The following is a 17,972-nucleotide window of genomic DNA, read 5'->3' as shown; positions in this document are numbered from 1 at the left end:
TTTTCTTAAATATGTGTACTAATTACCCTGACATGAAAGAATCGCGTAGCTGCAAAAATTAGTGACATAAAATCAAAAACCATCACAAAGCACTTTACAAGATAGTGAGGAACAATGCATAATACATTAAATACAGTGAAATACAGGCATATTACATTAAATAAAAGGCTAGGATGTGAATTCAAAACATTGTGGATGCATGTGTCACACAAAATTAAAAGACATAGCAATTTAGACAACAGCTAGTAACAGATATCAGGCTAAAGAGCATTGAAAGCAAGAGAGAACAAGTGGGTCTTGAGAGTTGATTTGAAGCAAGCGACTGTGAGAGCTACACGCACTAAGACTGGGAGAGAGTTCCAGAGTGTCGGAGCCATGAAGCTAAAAGAGCACTCTCTGAGTGTGGTGAACTTTTGCTTGGGACCTCAGAGGACAGAGGACTTCAGCTGGTGAGCAGGGACATAGTGAGTCAGCAGATTGGAGAGATACTCTGGACCTGTGAGATGAAGGGCCTTGTAGGGAAGCAGGAGATTTTTGAAAGCAATCCTGAACTTTACAGGTAGCCGGTGCAGCTTGGCAAGACAGGGGGTAATGTGATTATGTTTTTTACGTCTGGTAAAAATACTGTCATACCCATTCCGACCAGGCGTGGTGAAATTGACCGATGCATATTATTACAATTAAATGTTGCAATATCATTTGTGTTTATCAGTCAGGACTTGCAGCTGTATTGAAGTTTGATTATATCAATCTGCATTCCTTAAGTAAGCTGTCTCTTGACAGTTCTACTGTTTCAATGAGCCTCTGATAGCCCATCAATCAGCCTTGAAAGCTCATGGCACCAGGCTGTCTGTCTGCACTGGTTACTATAAGTCACACGTTTTTCTAAGAAATTCATTGTTGCCCCAATACACATTGCAAATGGATCACTAAAGAAGCAGGACAGAAACAAGTGTTTGGAATTACTGCAAAGTTTACCAAAGAAGATTCTGATGCAGCAAAGACGGACAATGCAGTAAGTGCACTGCATATTTTGTAAAGCTCAGTATCTGTGTTATTTGTGCCAGCACTTAGACTTTGTAAACAATTGTAAATGAAGCCCATTCTGTTCAAATGTTTATTTATTCATGTAATTTTGATTATAGTACGTCTGTATATAAACGCATAGCTTCGGTTCCACTTTGTTATGTAGGCAATATAAACCCATTTATTTAAAAAAAAATTTTTACATCATTTCAGTTGTACTGTTTTGTATATACTGTACATTATATACCTGTATATACACAAATTTATTTTCAAATATTTGTTTATTTAATTTTATACCATTTTTGTTACGTAATATGTCTGTATATTAACACATGTTCATATTTCCGTTTATTTACAATGTTTCGGTTGTGTAGATGCTTTATATGACGTTCATGAATAAAACTACGACTTATATTTAATTGTTTGTCCTTTCATTATAATATTTATGTTGTTTTTAATACGCCGGTCAAATTGACCAGTCATGGTTGTTCTAGGTATGCCTATAAACGCAGTCGTTCTAGTGTTTATACCACCAGTTTATCCGATAAAAAAATAAACGTTCAATCAAACTTCCCAGAGATCTGGTAAATTTATTATTTGAATGAAGGGTCTATTGAATGTTAAATACTTCACACTTTTGCAAATGTAATAGTATGGCAGTTCTTCTATCTGGAAGCAGTGGTGTATTTTTTGACTGAATCTAGCCCTTATTGTACTAATGATTATCTGATAATGAAAATATTGTAACTGTTAAGACATATTTTGCCACTCATGTCCTCCAAGTAGCCATCTTAACCACTCTCGGAGCAGGCAAGTTAGTAGTTCAGTCTCCATGCCCATTTAATCCTTGGCCTCTCTTTGTGGGAATACTTGAAAAGGAGTGCCAGTTTGTGCCAGACTTTGTGGTGTTTTTGGCCTAGTTCATTTCCTGTGAAATCCCAATTTTACAGTCACAACTTTTAGATGCCCTGATGTGGAACTGATAAAAAAAGATACTTACCTGAGGACAGAAAATACCCTTGCCATCTTTCCTATGGCTCTGATCTTGTTTCTAATGACCTCTTTGCGGGCGGATGCAGTAGCACCTAAAAGGAGGAACATTAGTCAATTTTCTGTGCTATGCAATAATAATAATAATAATAATAATAATAATAATAATAATAATAAAGAACAAACACATTAAGGAAATAACACTTACAACCCAGGAACCAAAAAAAAAAAAAAAAATTGTTACACAGTGTTATTTTCTGAAACGACCCAGTGGCATGAAGTCTCAAGTAGCAGATTAATGAGTGGAGGAAGGGAATATTTTTTTGGCTCTGTATCTAACTATTTGTGGTTTTAATGTATTAACCAGCTCCATTACGCTTTCTTTTCTCATTCTGAATCTTTGTATAAAACCTTCGTCACTATTCAATAAAAGGATTGCTACAATCACAAACAACATGATATTTAACCATCCAAAATAACCGACCATCTTCACAAGAATCCAGACTCAATCCACCTACTGCTAGGATTGGAATGTAATCTAGGATTGCATCTGAATCTTGATCTGCGCAACGGAAAAAAATATCAATCCTAGATTAAGTCCGAGATCGGGTCTGATCCAGGCTGAATTTCGATGTGCACAATCCACCCTTAGAGTACTGTGCGCAGTTCTGGTCACCATAGGGACCTGAAGAGAGTCAAACGAAAAGTAACCAGACTAATCTCAGGGTTTAAAGGAATGAGCTATGAAGACTAATTATCTATTTAGCTTAGAGCAAAGAAAAATTAGTTAGGGACATGACTGAAGTTAACCCAAAGCAATACTTTAAGTTCAGTAAAGAAACTAGGACCAGAGAATACAATTGGAACTTAAATGGAGACACATTTTCACACAATGGTGAAGGTATGGAATGTGTTCTCTAATCACATTCTTGAGGTAGTATCACTTGGATCCTTTAAGACCCAATTTTACAAAGTTTTGAGATCAGCTACTAGGAACTGGACAAACTTACATGGGCCTAATGGCTTCCTCTTCAAGTTTATTAAATCTCTTGTAATTGAATGGATTAAAAATATATATTCATGCACTGCACAACATTTAAATCTGAAAGCTAGACATTCACTTGACCCCAAAAAGAATAAAAGCTTACGTAAATCAATAGGCAGAACAGATTATGCAATGTTAAAAGCAAAGTGACAGCTACTTATTTAACCCTTTAAAGGACCAGGATTGTGTTAACACGATCATACTGAAGTGGGCTTCTAGGACCACGATTGTGTAAACACGATAAAAAAAAGCACTTCGTTTTGATGACTTACTTGGCCACCATACTTTGCAGTACAGGCTTCAATGGATAGGGGAGGCACTGACGTTCACTTCCTAATAGTTTTTTTTTTTTTTTTCGTGTGATGTCACTGAGAGGAGCATTTAGTGTTTAAAGAATGGAGACAGTTTACAGCAGCCAGGCAGAGACAAAAGCAGAAAAAAATATCAAAGGAACGTGTTTAGAGCTAATAAAAAAGGGGAAACACTGTAAATCCGATGTATTTGACTTGTATTAGAACATTTATTCTGTCTCGTGTTTCAATATATATGTTTTTACAAAAATTATAAATATCAAGAAGCGAGTGGATATAAGCATATACTATTTCATGAACTAAATTTATCAGGTACATTTTTTTTTCCTTATTACTGATAATAATGGAATGAATAACTATTATTTTATTCATAAATATTTATTTTGAGAAAATAAAAATCGAGAGTAGTGTCCATTATTGCTTATAAAGACCCTGAGAATAAACGTGTATTATGTCATTGCAATCACTCCAAACATCAATATTTTTTCAAGAAAACTTTCAGGAAGTATCGTAAGGTCCCTCGGGTCATAGAATAACACGTTTTTATACATGTATCTCTAAGCAGAATACATACTACAAAATACTTAACTTAAAAAATATATATATATATATATATATATATATATATATATATATATATATATATATATATATATATATATATATTGTGTATTTTATGATGCTCCCCAGTGTTCGGGGAAAAAAAGGACACCATTTCCAAGATGCTACTGTAGACTTGTTTGTAGTGAATTTTTATAGGAAGAGAGTCAGCTAGAGCCAACAAAGGGCTGGTCCTGGGGGAGCATCCTACTGAAAAATGCTTGGTCCTGAAAGGGTTAAAGCTCATATTTGTAAGTACCTATTTAAGATTTGTAGAAAACATAATATTGTAATTATTAGCGACCCTGCCTGCTTAATGTAGGATGATTTAAAAACCCCTATTGGGTTAGAAAGGTATCACTGATGAGATGACTATGAAGTGAACTGTGGGAAAGTGATGAATAAGAACAATACCTAGCAAGACACAGTTTTATAGTGTCAAGTCTTTTCTTTACTTATATTACATTACTAATAAAGTGGAGAATTAAATGTGCAGCTCAGATAATATAATTAATGTAGGAATTATAACCCCAAAAAATAGGAATGGTTGATTTATAACATTTAATCAATGCTGTATTTGTGATGTGTTATATTATTATTATTATTATTATTTATTTCTTAGCAAACGCTCTTATCCAGGGCGACTTACAATCGTAAGCAAATACATTTCAAGTGTTACAATACAAGTAATACAATAAGAGAAAGAAATACAATAACTTTTGTTCAAGTGTGACAAACCACAATTCAATAATACAGCAGTTATAGTGGAAGGATAACTTGAATGAAGGAGAGGATAAACAGGGCATATTCAATTTTTTTTTATATTGTGTCTAAAGTGACCAGGTATTAAGATTCTAAATTCCAGTTAGATTTAGAGCGCCTCTGCCATAGAATAACGGCTGCTACTCTGAACCTGGTTGTCTGAGCCGCTCAATACTTAAAGTATTTTTAAAGTTACATCTAAAACACATTTCTAAAGTGGTATCATTGAAAAATTACAAGGAAGAAGATAAGGACTGAGGACTGGTAGCAGAGACACTGCAGTTTTGTGTACCTCAATACAAAATCGGCAGGTACGGCCTTTCTTAAAACTATGCAATTTCATTCAAATTATTCTACATCAGGGAGTTGTGGCCTTTCGGAGTAAGCAGGAATTAGCTCCTTTTAGTTTTTTGTTTAACCACTTTAATGAAAGTGCAATGTATTTCCAAATGAAATGTCACCAGCTTGGCACCAATTTTGTTAACAAGTGCCTTCTATTTCTATGGAAAACACTGTCCTCTTGTGAAAAAGGCATATTGCTACAGGACCGCCAGTATAAAATAAAAGGTCAAGGTGCTTTTATTTTAATTGAATATTGACATAGCTTTATTAACTCTTTCGGCAATGTGGAAAGAGTTAATAAGGATCAAGCCCAATCGCATGCTATAAAAGGGGAGAGAATTCCTTTGTTTTGAAGAGTGGATGTCCTGTGTTTGTAGGGAAAAGAATTCAGTGAAGGCCATTGTCCAGCCTGAATGAAGGTACATTATTTTGTGTGAACCTTTTGTTTTGGCCTTGTGCTTGTGAATTTGGGAAATAAAAGTGTGCAATAGTTCTTAAACTACAGTTTTCTGTGTCTGAGCAGTCCTCCTGCCGGTAACCAGCCACAGACACAGGCAGACTTTTAGAGTATCTGGGAATACAGATTGCATCAACTATTTATTACAGGTGGCTAATGCATTCCAGGGACTTTTCCCAGTGTTGTAAAATGGTGGTACTATTGATCAAATCAACCCTTAAGTAACTTATTGCTTATATGTGGCCAGATAACATTAGTTTACTGGTGTACTGTGCTAAGCGGAATTAACTTTCCTAGACCTCTATACAGGATGTCACTGGATTTATTTTTCCTAGACCTTGATCCAACTTCAGTGGCTGCCAGCAGACGCTTTGTTTGTAGAACTGTTTGCTCTCTGCTAATTATAAGAAGTGCAGCAAAAAGTACATGTGGATAGTGCAGCTGCAATTTTTTTCTTTGTTATTATTATTAGTTTATTTAGCAGACGCCTTTATTCAAGGTGACTTCCAGAGACTAGGGTGTGTGAACTATGCATCAGCTGCAGAGTCACTTACAATTACGTCTCACCCAAAAGATGGAGCACAAGAAGGTTAAGTGACTTGCTTAAGGTCACACAATGAGTCAGTCGCTTAGGTGGGATTTGAACCGGGGATCTCTTGGTTACAAGCCCTTTTCTTTAACCACTGGACCACACAGCCTCCCTTTCCCTAGACGCCCCAATTGAGACCACATTCAAATCCACTGGCACAAGGAAGTGACTTCCCCCAGCAAGATCACACTGAAAGCCAGAGTATGAACGGATTCAAAAGCAGAATTTCTTGGCCCTCACCCACAACTACAAGGCTGCATTGTTCCTTTTCAAACTATAACTACATTCTTACAGTCTCCATTACTGATTTACAGGGAATAAAAAGAGTTTTGGTTTAAAATAACTGTTTATCAAGACGGACATTCAGAGTAGTAGCCAGTGTTTTCATGAATATTAACTGTTGGTCAAATCCCTAACACACCTTTTACATTTGCATTCTGTTGTATTTGTACATTTGAATATCATCTGAGCTCTTTATGAATAGTAATCTCTATCCCAAACTATCCTTGAAAACAACCCTGACATCTTTACACAAATGTGATTGCTTCCAGTTACTGAGAGTTCATAATGAATACATGCACGCGCGTGAGAAAAGTAAAAAAAATAAAATAAAGGCTTCTATTTATCCCTCAGGTGCAGTCTTTATTGCACTAAAAAACACAGTGTTGTTGTCACACATACATTATGACAATTAGCAATTGCTAATAGTACTTTTGCAATGAGCCTGCAAACATTTGCTTTATTGTTCTGCGACTCAAAGAACATTTTACCAATTATACTATTATATAAAAAGAAAATAAAATACATTTTATATTTACTAAGGAGTAAAGCTGGGTACAAAAAAAAGTTTGAGACTAGATTATTAAATGCAATACCATTATGAGTATACAAATACAAATCCAGATCCAGAATATTATATTTTACAAATGTACTTTGACACTATTAAAACTTATTATATACAGTAGGTATTCTATTATAATATATATATATATATATATATATATATATATATATATATATATATATATATATATATATTCTAGAAAAAAAACAGCAATCTAGTATACTGGTATATCACCTTACCTGAATTTGTGTCACTGTAGGCCATTAGTTTGAATACACTGTACAATATTTACAAAACTTGAAGTGCTAGTTTTTAATCATACATCTTTAAATAAAAGATTAAGTTCCTAATGTATACATATTCCCTTTAATGAACTTAAGTTTGTGACCTGGTCATTGTAGCCTATGCTCTGGTTGATTATGAAAGTGGATCAGTGATAACAATGGATGTACAGATATGAGAGTGAACAGAGATCCACAGGAGAGAGGTTCTGTCCGGTCTGGACCCTGGTGTGTCCTGTCAATTCTGGGTTTCCTCCATCACTGAAGCAACTGCTTGAAATGGGTAACCAAGGCTTCAAAAGCAAACCTCTCTAGTAAGTCCTTTGTTCTGCAGTTTTTTTTTCAAATTTAAAGACAATTTATCCAGCCACAATATTGTAGATTCCCAACCGATCCCCAAATGATTCCAAATGTACAGAAAAACTAAAAGGGTCTTATTAGAGAAGGCGATGCTACACCCTTGATAAAAAAACTGGCTAGACTCTATCAAGCTAGATATAGGGCTTCTAGTTTTGGGGTTTTATTTTTGATCACGTGATGTCCCTTTAAACATTCCTAAATCAAACACTAATTACCAAAGGAAGTTATTATATTTTGTAGGCTGTGTGGTCCAGTGGTTAAAGAAAAGGGCTTGTAACCAGGAGGTCCCCAGTTCAAATCCCACCTCAACCACTGACTCATTGTGTGACCCCGAGCAAGTCACTTAACCTCCTTGTGCTCCGTCTTTCGGGTGAGACGTAATTGTAAGTGACTCTGCAGCTGATGCATAGTTCACGTACCCTAGTCTCTGGAAGTCACCTTGGATAAAGGCGTCTGCTAAATAAACAAATTTCTTTTTTCCCTCATATCTTGACTAAGTTAACAAACGATGTGCATTGATCTCACCTTATTCTATTTGAACCTGCATTTCGTATTTCCACTACATTAGTTTCTAGTAGTGCGTCACTAATTTAAACAATCTGGTATTCAGTTAAGGCTTAACAACTATTAATTAAGGTGTAAAGGGAGGGAGAGAGAAGGAAAATAAAAAACAAAAACTAGAAGCCCTAATTATAAGATTAGCCCTGGTACAATAATAATAATGTAACGATTTCTGGTAGTATAAATCACTCTGTATCAAATTGTATTAACTGCTGTTAACAGACTATCATTTCCCATCTATTTTTCTGTCTGTCTTAACTATTTAAAAGTAGTTATCGGTATTTGTTAATTCAAGACCCATTTGGGTAAGCTTTCGTATCAATACTGTATTCAATTTGGAATAATAAGTGAATGGATGTTTTTAGTTTTGATTAATATGGTTAAGAAAAACAACCATCCAAGCACAATATTTTACTGTCAAAGTTTAATTTCATTAGGTTTGTACCTTTCTTCTGGCCATAAATAAGCTGTTCTTCTCAAGAAAACCCCAGAAGAGAATAAGACACAGAGAGATGAGTGGAGGGTTGAAGAAATGAGAAAGAAAAAAAAGAAAAACAATAAAGCAAAAGAAGAATTGCAATGCTTAAAATTAACTCTGTAAAACAGAAGAAAAAGAAACAATTTAGATCAGAGACACTGAACGATAAAGAAAATAAACACAATCATAGGAAACAAAAGAAAACAACGTGATGAAATATTAGTGGATTAGATACTGAGCAATGGAAATGCTGTGAGGTTTAGAAATGGCACTCTGGATCCACTTTACAGATAGGGAACCCCAAAACACATCATACTTGCTAAAGAAAAGCTTACTGTATAGTTCATTTATACTTGACTCCAGTACTATATAATGTGCTATAATATGTACATTTGGCTGCAAACTGAGATTTTTCGTAAACACCATATATACTGTATCTTTAAACTGCTGTTGTTCCTGTTTGTAATTCAAGCAAAAAAAGTGCTTCTGACATGGGTGGGGAAGCATATTGGAATAGTTAGCAAGATTGGCAAATAATGATCAAAAACAGAATATTAAAAAGGTATAAAACGAATATTAGCAACATGCAGATGATATAAACTATCCCTTTACGTTGGATGCCATTTATTTAAAGTTTATGAACGAGGGACTTTACTTTTAGATGCAGTTTTAGCTTTCAACAGCATACTCTGGGGTTCAATTAAAACTGTTGACTTTGAATAACTAAAGCCATTTGGGAATTTCTGCTTGGGGCCTCTAGCCTCTGAATATCTGGCAAATTGTACTCTCAAATGAAGGCTAACTTTCTGAGCTTGCTTTAAATATAATGCATATGGATTTCAAAACTTTTTTTTGTACGCATCATATTACAGGTTCTGTCATTTGGATGGAAACATTAGTGTGAGTTCAATGAAAGTCATGTCTGTTTCCTGCTAGGAAGCTCAACTTTGGCACTGTGCAATGGGTCACTCCATTCCAGGTTCAGGCTCCAACCAAGCCATATATATATTTAGTGTTAACCTTAATTACTGTACAGGTCAAATCAAGCACTCAATAATTTATTTTCCTTTACTAAGACTGCACAAGATCCCTCACAATTGAGTGCTATGGGAAAATAAATAAATGCATTATTATTATTATTAATTATTATTATTATTATTATTATTATTATTATTATTATTATTATTATTATTAATAATAATAATAATAATAATAATAAACAACATCAACTTTTCTGTTCTAATATACGGTCTGATTGGAATTAAAACCTGGAATGATCTTGTTCCTTTGGTAACTGATTTGGCCAGCCTTGTTCAAATCCTTTTATGTCCTCAAAACAAAACAAAACAAGCCGATATGCTGACATTGGAATATTCTACTTTTTTCATTTGCAGAAAAAGCACATTATATCTATCTTCTATAATAGGAATACTCATTAGCACTTCTGTCAAGAATACTACAAAAAAATTGCTAATGCCCCTGTGACTATTATGGTGCACTGTTATCTTGTCATAGAAGTTTTTTTTTTTTTTTTTTTTTTTTTACCCAGTTAGCTCCTTTTCCTTATTGTTTAATAAGTGGACCATAAGTACTGGGCTAAAGATACATTTTCAGGGAGGAAAATAATTTTAAATGTATAAAACTAGCAAGACACAACTCAGAACAATACCATAGCTACCAATGATCTTACGGAGATTCTAAGCTTTCCAACGATACAACCCCCTTCCGTCTGGCTGCATGGAGTAATCGACTCATAATGTCCTATGCGGGTGACCCCTGTCACATGATGAGTGGCTTACCTTAAGGTGATCGTAGTCCCGGCTAGGAATACCGCATACCAACAGTGAAAACGTCATTGGAAAGCGCCGGGGCTGTACTTTTAAACAAGCCCGTAGTAATATGCACTTAAAGTTTGGTGTGCCGGCGCATCGATGCAAATGGGGCTGAGTTTAAAGAGTTGTTAATGTTCTCTTTATAAAGCTGATTCAATTAAACCGTACATCTAATCTTAATGTGACCTCATATCCATCTGATACAAACTTTTCTATACAAACAATTTTCAGATGGATGGATTAATATCAGGGTCAGTTATGAGTCAGAACGGTGACATCACAATCGGCTGCATACCTCAGCCACTTAACGGTATTCTCTTCATCAACCTTTTCCCCTCTTTTCAATGAAATTGACGCTCGACTAAATAAAGGTTGGTAACAAATATAGATGGATTTTGTACTTGTGTATTAATAATAAAGCAGTAAATGGGGCTCCCAAGTGGCGCATCCGGTAAAGGCAGTCCACGTGGAGTGCAGGATGCGCCCTATAGCCTGGAGGTCACCGGTTCGAGTCCAGGCTATTCCACTGCCGACCGTGGACGGGAGTTCCCAGGGGTGGGGAGGGCTTTGGTCAGCCAGGGTGTCCTCTGCTCAATGCACACCAGCAACACCTGGAGACTTGCCGGGCTCCTGCGAGCCTGCCTGTAAGGTGCCCGGAGCTGTGTGGTTCTCGGACGCTGTAGCTGCATGGCGGGCCTGCAGAGTGAAAAGAAGCGGATGGCTGACGGCACACGTTTCGGGGAACGCGTGTGTCCATCTTCATCTCTTCCGAGTCAGCGCGGAGGTGGCAGCGGTGAGCCGGGTTGAAATAAAAAATAAAATTGGGCTTTCCAAATTGGGGAGAAAATGAGAAAAAAAAAAAAAAAAAAATAATAATAATAATAATAATAATAATAATAAAGCAGTATAAAATAGAGTTATAGGGCGGTGAAAATCTGTGTATGGGTTATATCGACACTTGTAGCACTTTAACTCAAACATTCAATTCTACTCATCCTGATATTCTGACGTTAGCTGTCCTATAACCCTATAATATGGTTTGGTTAATTAAAGAAAAAAAAAATCTTCTACATAACACATGAGTTTGTCAATAGGGACTACTGTTTTCAATTTAGAGATGACTAAGGTTTTTTTTTTTTTATAGTGGTGACGCAAAATAGAGTCCTGCATCGGGTCGAGTACCCTCGGGTGACCCGCAAAAGCACGTCGGGTTCGGGTTGGAATGTGAACCTTTTCACGGTTTACGGTTCGGGTGTGGGTCAAAAAATTAATTTTTGGGTCTGAATTTGAATTACCAAAAATGTTTTCTGTCCTTTCAGCGACCTCGTCTGTAACCCTTTCCCAAATAACATATTAAAAGGTAAATGTATTTCCTGCACCAAAGCAGGAGGCGATTAGGGAGGAGTCAGCTGACTAAGCAGTGTTCTCAGTTTATATTGCTGCTTGTTTGATACATCGCAAGATCCTTTTATCACGTCTGCTTGGTGATATTAAAAATACCCATGGACGAGGTGAAACAAAAGACAGAGCAGGGTTTAAATCATGCAGTGGATAATAGTTTGACAGATAAATCAGAAGTGTGCAATTCTTTTGGAATCATGGCAAACGAAAATAATGAACATGTGACTGGGTTTGTTGCTTGTAAAACCTGTCATCATGTTTTTGTGAATGACAGCCTCAAAACTGGTACATCTCTGCGAAAGCACAGGTGTAGCTCCCTTTCAACTGGTAGCACAAAATAAATAGACAGGTATTTTATATTAAAGTAAGTAGAGATTGTTAATGTTACAATGTTAAAATATATGCAGACCACTAGAGAAAGCTACCACGATGTATAGCCTATTGTATAAACTCAACCTGTGGAGAATGGTAGAGATATCTGTGTGTGTGAATGTGAGAGTGTGAGAGAGCCAGTCGACGCAGGCAGTTGGTAAAGGACAAACACCTTCAGGTTCGGGTCGCATGGCAGGTCTTATAAAAGCAAGTCGGGTCGGGTATATATATATGTGGGCAGCTGGCTCTTTTACCTAATTATATACACATACACACACACACACACACACACTTTAAATGCAAGAATTGTTAATCATCTTGTATGCAAAGCTTTCACAGGTCAGTCAGGTCATGCTGTACAACTAACACAAGTCCTTAGCTGGTATGTGCTCAATACCAGGGGTGTATCAGCCACAATGTGAGAAAAGTAAAGGACATGTCACGCAAGATGAAGCGTTCCACTGTTTAACTGAACAGGTCTGAATTATTTATTTTTTTTTTTTACAGGAATGTGCAATGAAATTCAATCAGGTTTCTCGTTATATCTACAGAGTGTACATATATGCTACTGATAAAAAGTATTGAACAGTCCCCCACTGAGGCACAATAAACAGGAATGCTAAAACGCTACAGAGACATCTGCCTTTCAGCAAGGTGGGGAGTTCAATAATACCGCCAAATAAGCAAGTGTAACAGGTGGCATATATGAATCTGTAATGCAATATAATGAAGGAATGATACGGACCTATTAAATCTGCTACAGCTTGTTCTGAGATTAAATACTGGCTTAAGCCATGAAAAGTGTCTAATACCCCTTAAGAACAAGCAGACAGAATCAGAAATACATAACACATGCAAATATTTTTGACCCCCATCCTATATGATGCAATGTTATAAATTTACGGGACACATAATGGCCTTATTATCTGCATGCTATACAGTTGGAAAATACACTTCTCATTGTCTACATAGGGAGTATGTAAGTTTAAGGCATGACAATGGTTTCTATGGCAACTATGAATGCAAAGGGAGCCCTCTGCTGGAATCCCAGTAGAATGAGATAGAATGCTGTGACTTTGGTTGAAAGACCAAGAGCACCAGGTATTGTAAAGAAAGGTACCTATTTCTGTAGTAGATGTTTAATGTATACTTTGAAAAAAAAAAAAAAATGTATTGCCATAATAAACATTCTTCTATGATGCTGAACATTCTTGATGTTAGAGAAAAATGTTAATTTTCACAAACAGCATTGCATGTTCTTACCATCAATATCTTCATCGGTTGTGAGCTCATCACTGGAACAGATGCTTAGAACATTCACCAACATCTCTGTCACTGTAAAAGCAAAATGAAAAGATGGATTGAGAGCCAAGTTGGGAAATATAGGGATTTTAATTACTGCATACAGTAGATCAAGTACACGAAAAACATGCAGTATATGCTACAGAGTATTTAACTAATTGCAGTTAAGCAAATCAGAATGATTGCAATCATCATGAAAATGATGCTGTATGGCAACTAGAAACTAAGAGAATTACATTTGAAGCTATTTAGTCTTGTATAGGTACCAATAACTCTCTTTGCTGTCCCTCCAATATATTTTCTTAAATTCATGCTTCATAAGTGTCCCATTCAGAGCAAGTATTTCCCTTTTTGTGAAGACTAATATGGAGCAGAGGGCATAGTGTGTAACCTTTCAAAGGGAAGAACATTTCTGCCCCATAAAAAAGTGCATAGACTCAAATACTAGTAAACCATTGGGACACAATTATATGCTTCCAACATTAACTTGCATCTGAATTGAACTCCTGTGAACTAAGCTCTGGGTAATTGTGTAATATGGAAAATAAGCACCCATTAACAGGTCTATTCTCTTACTTTTTTTTAAATATTACATATAGCTGTACAATTTGTACTTTTGAAGCATACCCAGGGCCTGTAAGGAGCAATTAAAGGTGTTAATCAAACAGGCAAGCCTGCTGGTGCATACTGTATACTGCATATAAATTAGTCTTTTAACCTTTCTCAAAACACTTTTAACAAACAGCATTGCATTCTGAGGCTCAGTTTTAATTGCCTGCCATAGACCCATATTACACCAGCCACAGTGTCTTCAGAGAATTAAGGGAGTGCCATCTAGTGCCACTTTTGATGAAGTTGAATTTGTTTTCTGGCAATACACCAAAATGCGCTAGAGATTGCTGGTGATCCAGCCTACATTATATATGTTTATGTCAGGTAACTAGAACTAAAGAGCAGCTCCTGAACTCAGGTGAAAACACAAGTGAAACAAATCAATGAAATACAGTCTTTGTGTAATTGCAATAAGAACCACTGAGAAGGATTAGAAACATCAGAACAGTTAAGGTGGGCTGGTATTTTATTTCTTGTATCACATCAAAATAAGGTGCTGTTTGGTAAATGTGTTCTGAGAAAGCTTAAAAGACGTATTTGCATGCAGTATACACAAGCAGGCTTGCCTGTTTAATTAACACCTTTAATTGCTCCGTAACACAGACTTATTAAAACAATAAAAACACAATATTTGAGTTATTGCAATACAAATCACTCAGAATGTTAACACACATAACATTCTAAGGTGCAGTAAAAGAACATACATTGACATAATTTATTGCTGCTCCATTTCCTCGGCAAGATACATAAAAAATAAAAAAAGACATTTTGAAGCTGAAGCTATTTAAATGTTGGAGCTTATTCAAGTCTATAAACATTTTTCTTTATGTATGTTTAAACTTTTCATATCTAACATTCACATGACATTAGCCATTTTAGGTAGTTTTACTTTGTTTTTCAAGCAATAATTACCAGTAAATAAGCAAAAACATCTATAAAACACAGTGTTAGGATTAATATCTTTATTTGGCTCTAATTTTTATTTTTTTTTTCCTTCAGGCAGATGATATTTACTGTACACAAATATCTTTACTTACCCTTCTCTCCAACAAATGGCAAAGACCAAGTGAAAACATCCATGAAGTTGGGAAGCCAGTAGGGATGGGGAGAACAGTTGAACTGCCGAATATTCATTACATTGTTCTCATATTTCAATACTGCAGCTGTAATTACGAAAGAAGAAAGACAACCTCAGGATTAGTGACAGTGTGCGATTACTGTGGTTCTCCTCAAGAAAACCCCCCCATCTCCAGCTCTATGCTATCAATTTATTGTCTGGCTAGTCTTATGAATAGTTAGTTTTACAATTCCATGTTGAAGCCGGGTTTTTAGAATAAGATGTATTATAAAGCAACTTTTCAACCACGTAAATTGTTACAGGAGATGGAATGACTGTTTTTATAGAACAGAGAATTGAAAAGCAATAGGTCAGACTGACTGTACATTCAGTATGTGACAGGAATAGCGTTTTAAAAATGAACTAGTGCAATGCTCAGCCTTGCTAAACAAAACTATGATACTGGTGCTTTATCAAGAAACTGCTATTAGAGTCCAGTTTAATATGGCCTTGTTATCTCAACTATTTTTAATTTTTGATAAAATACTATTAAATACACTATAGCCCAAGAACACTGAGACATTGAGAGACCAATGCCCATTGGATACTGGTTTTAGTTTCTGGCGATGATGAGTTCTGATTTTTAACTAAATGTTGAGTCTTTAGGGCATCAGGAATTCTGCAAGGGAATTAACTAATGATGCAAAAACTATGAAACAGTAAAACATTTCTTACAACAAATTCTTGCCTTTAGTTAAATATAATGCTATTTATAGAATTTTATTACTTTTTTTTATATTTTTTAAAACAGATAATGAAAATAGTATAGAATATTGATGCATTGTAAACTACTATAATTGAAGACTCCAGAAATTAAAGTAAAGTTTGAAATAAATACCGCAGTAAATTGAATATAAAGATGACAATATAAATTTAATCAAGTGTATGTTTTCATTGAATATACACACTAGTTAAAACAGTAAAGTTTAGAATAACAAGGATTAGTCATGTGTCAAAATCTTTGATCCACAGCGCACAAGCAATTAACATGAAAACTTCAAATAAATTGATAGTTTCCATAAAATATCCTCTTTATTGATTTAATCATTCACGTATTTTGCTGACTTCAGCCTTTTCTCCACAAAAATGATGGCACAGCATATATTATGGTTTTCATTACTTATAATACTTGGTAAAACATGTGCCTTTTCCATAAGTGAAACAAATTTTGTAAAAAAGGGCTATAAATAATTTGAGGGATGAATATTTATTAAGTCCTTGTGAAAGTTTACTTCCACACTCCCACTGTCATTTCAGTAATGAAAGGAAATCTGGAGATGATTAAACCTAAACAGATTTCCATTATGTTTGGTAAAGTTATAGCCCGTACATGCACCAAAACACACCAATAAAGATTATACTTTGTAGATTATATACCAGTAGAGTATATTGGCAACTTTTATCCATGACACTGCAAGATGATTATCAATATCATAAAAAAGTTACCAAGACCCAAACCCACCGCATGCATCATACAAATAAGACCTTAAATGGAAGTCACAATTAAGGCCAAAGTAAAAAAAATACTAATTAACAATGAAGTAGATAATTTATATAGACCTAATAAAAGACTGATCAGCTACAAACAACAAAAAAAGTAATTTAAAAACACCTAGAAAAAAAGCCTGATGTGGCTATCAAGATTAAAAAAAAATAATATTAAATATTATATAAATAACATTAAAATAATACAAATATACTGTTCAGTATATTTAATAACCAATTGCCCCAAACAGACAGTAGTGGTCGGTAAATTAACAAAAAAATTTACAAAAAGAAAAATTGCCGAACACAGCAAGATATTACTGAGCTTAAGTTAAAGCACTGCTGAAGAGCAGCAGCCTCGGGAGAGAAAGAGCACACAAAAAAGGCAGATTAAAACTGTGAAAAGAACAAAGTTGAACAAATAAGAGTATTCATAAAGATTAATTTAAAGTTACATGAAGTTAGAAAGATAATTAGACTTGTGAATTTTATTTGAATATTTAAACAGCTGAAATGTTTTCTGTGTTTACACAAAGTAACACACCATGCAAGACTGAGAAGAGACAAAGTTGTGTTGTTCATATTTATAGCCTTTGTTATCTTGGCACTTGCGTGCTGATTGCCTGATCACCGTGTTAGCTAACCGGCTGCACTCCATCCAGACATTTTTAAGAACATAAGAAAGTTTACAAACGAGAGGAGGCCATTCCGCCCATCTTGCTCATTTAGTTGTTAGTAGCTTAAGCCAATCATAGCCAGTCCTAGCTGATGACTGGCAGCTACTGCGCATGTGCACAGCAGATTTGGGTGCTTGGATTTCTGAGTGAGCACAGCCCAAATTCAGCCCATTAAAACAGATGGGATGAACAAAATTGTTCGTGTGCCAGTGTCACGTGAGAGGGGGAAATGAAACACATATCACCCAGAATAGGGAAGCGCAATTCATTAATAAGAGACTGAGGTTCGGCGAGCAAGCGAACACTGTTAAAACGACCAGCCCTGCTCTGTAAAGAGAAACACACACACATACAATGGATCCTCAATTGTTGACAGTACCCAAGCGATGCAAGTGGCTTACCATATACAAACAAAATCGAAGTAGGTTTTGCATCATCTAAAATTTTAGGATTGAGATACACACTACCGGTCAAAGGTTTTAGAACACCCCCATTTTTCCAGTTTTTATTGAAATTTAAGCAAGTCCA

The 17,972-nt window shown here is 35.5% G+C and overlaps 1 protein-coding gene across 4 annotated transcripts in view; it reads right to left on the bottom strand.

Annotated features, from left to right (window-relative positions):
- LOC117421318 (protein phosphatase 3 catalytic subunit alpha) overlaps window positions 1–17,972 on the bottom strand; it is a 167,486-nt gene that overhangs the window by 11,079 nt on the left and 138,435 nt on the right. For all 4 annotated transcript variants that reach the window (XM_034035553.3, XM_059029750.1, XM_059029755.1 and 1 more), the window contains exons 9-11: window positions 15,203–15,328; window positions 13,515–13,586; window positions 2,027–2,111 (exon numbers count right to left, since the gene is read on the bottom strand). In XM_034035553.3, the coding sequence (XP_033891444.3) occupies window positions 2,027–2,111; window positions 13,515–13,586; window positions 15,203–15,328 (283 nt within the window). The remainder of the gene's footprint in view (window positions 1–2,026; window positions 2,112–13,514; window positions 13,587–15,202; window positions 15,329–17,972) is intronic.

Source organism: Acipenser ruthenus, chromosome 1 (assembly GCF_902713425.1).
Source record: "Acipenser ruthenus chromosome 1, fAciRut3.2 maternal haplotype, whole genome shotgun sequence".
Lineage (NCBI taxonomy): Eukaryota > Metazoa > Chordata > Actinopteri > Acipenseriformes > Acipenseridae > Acipenser > Acipenser ruthenus.
This window is presented reverse-complemented; position numbering and strand designations above follow the sequence as displayed.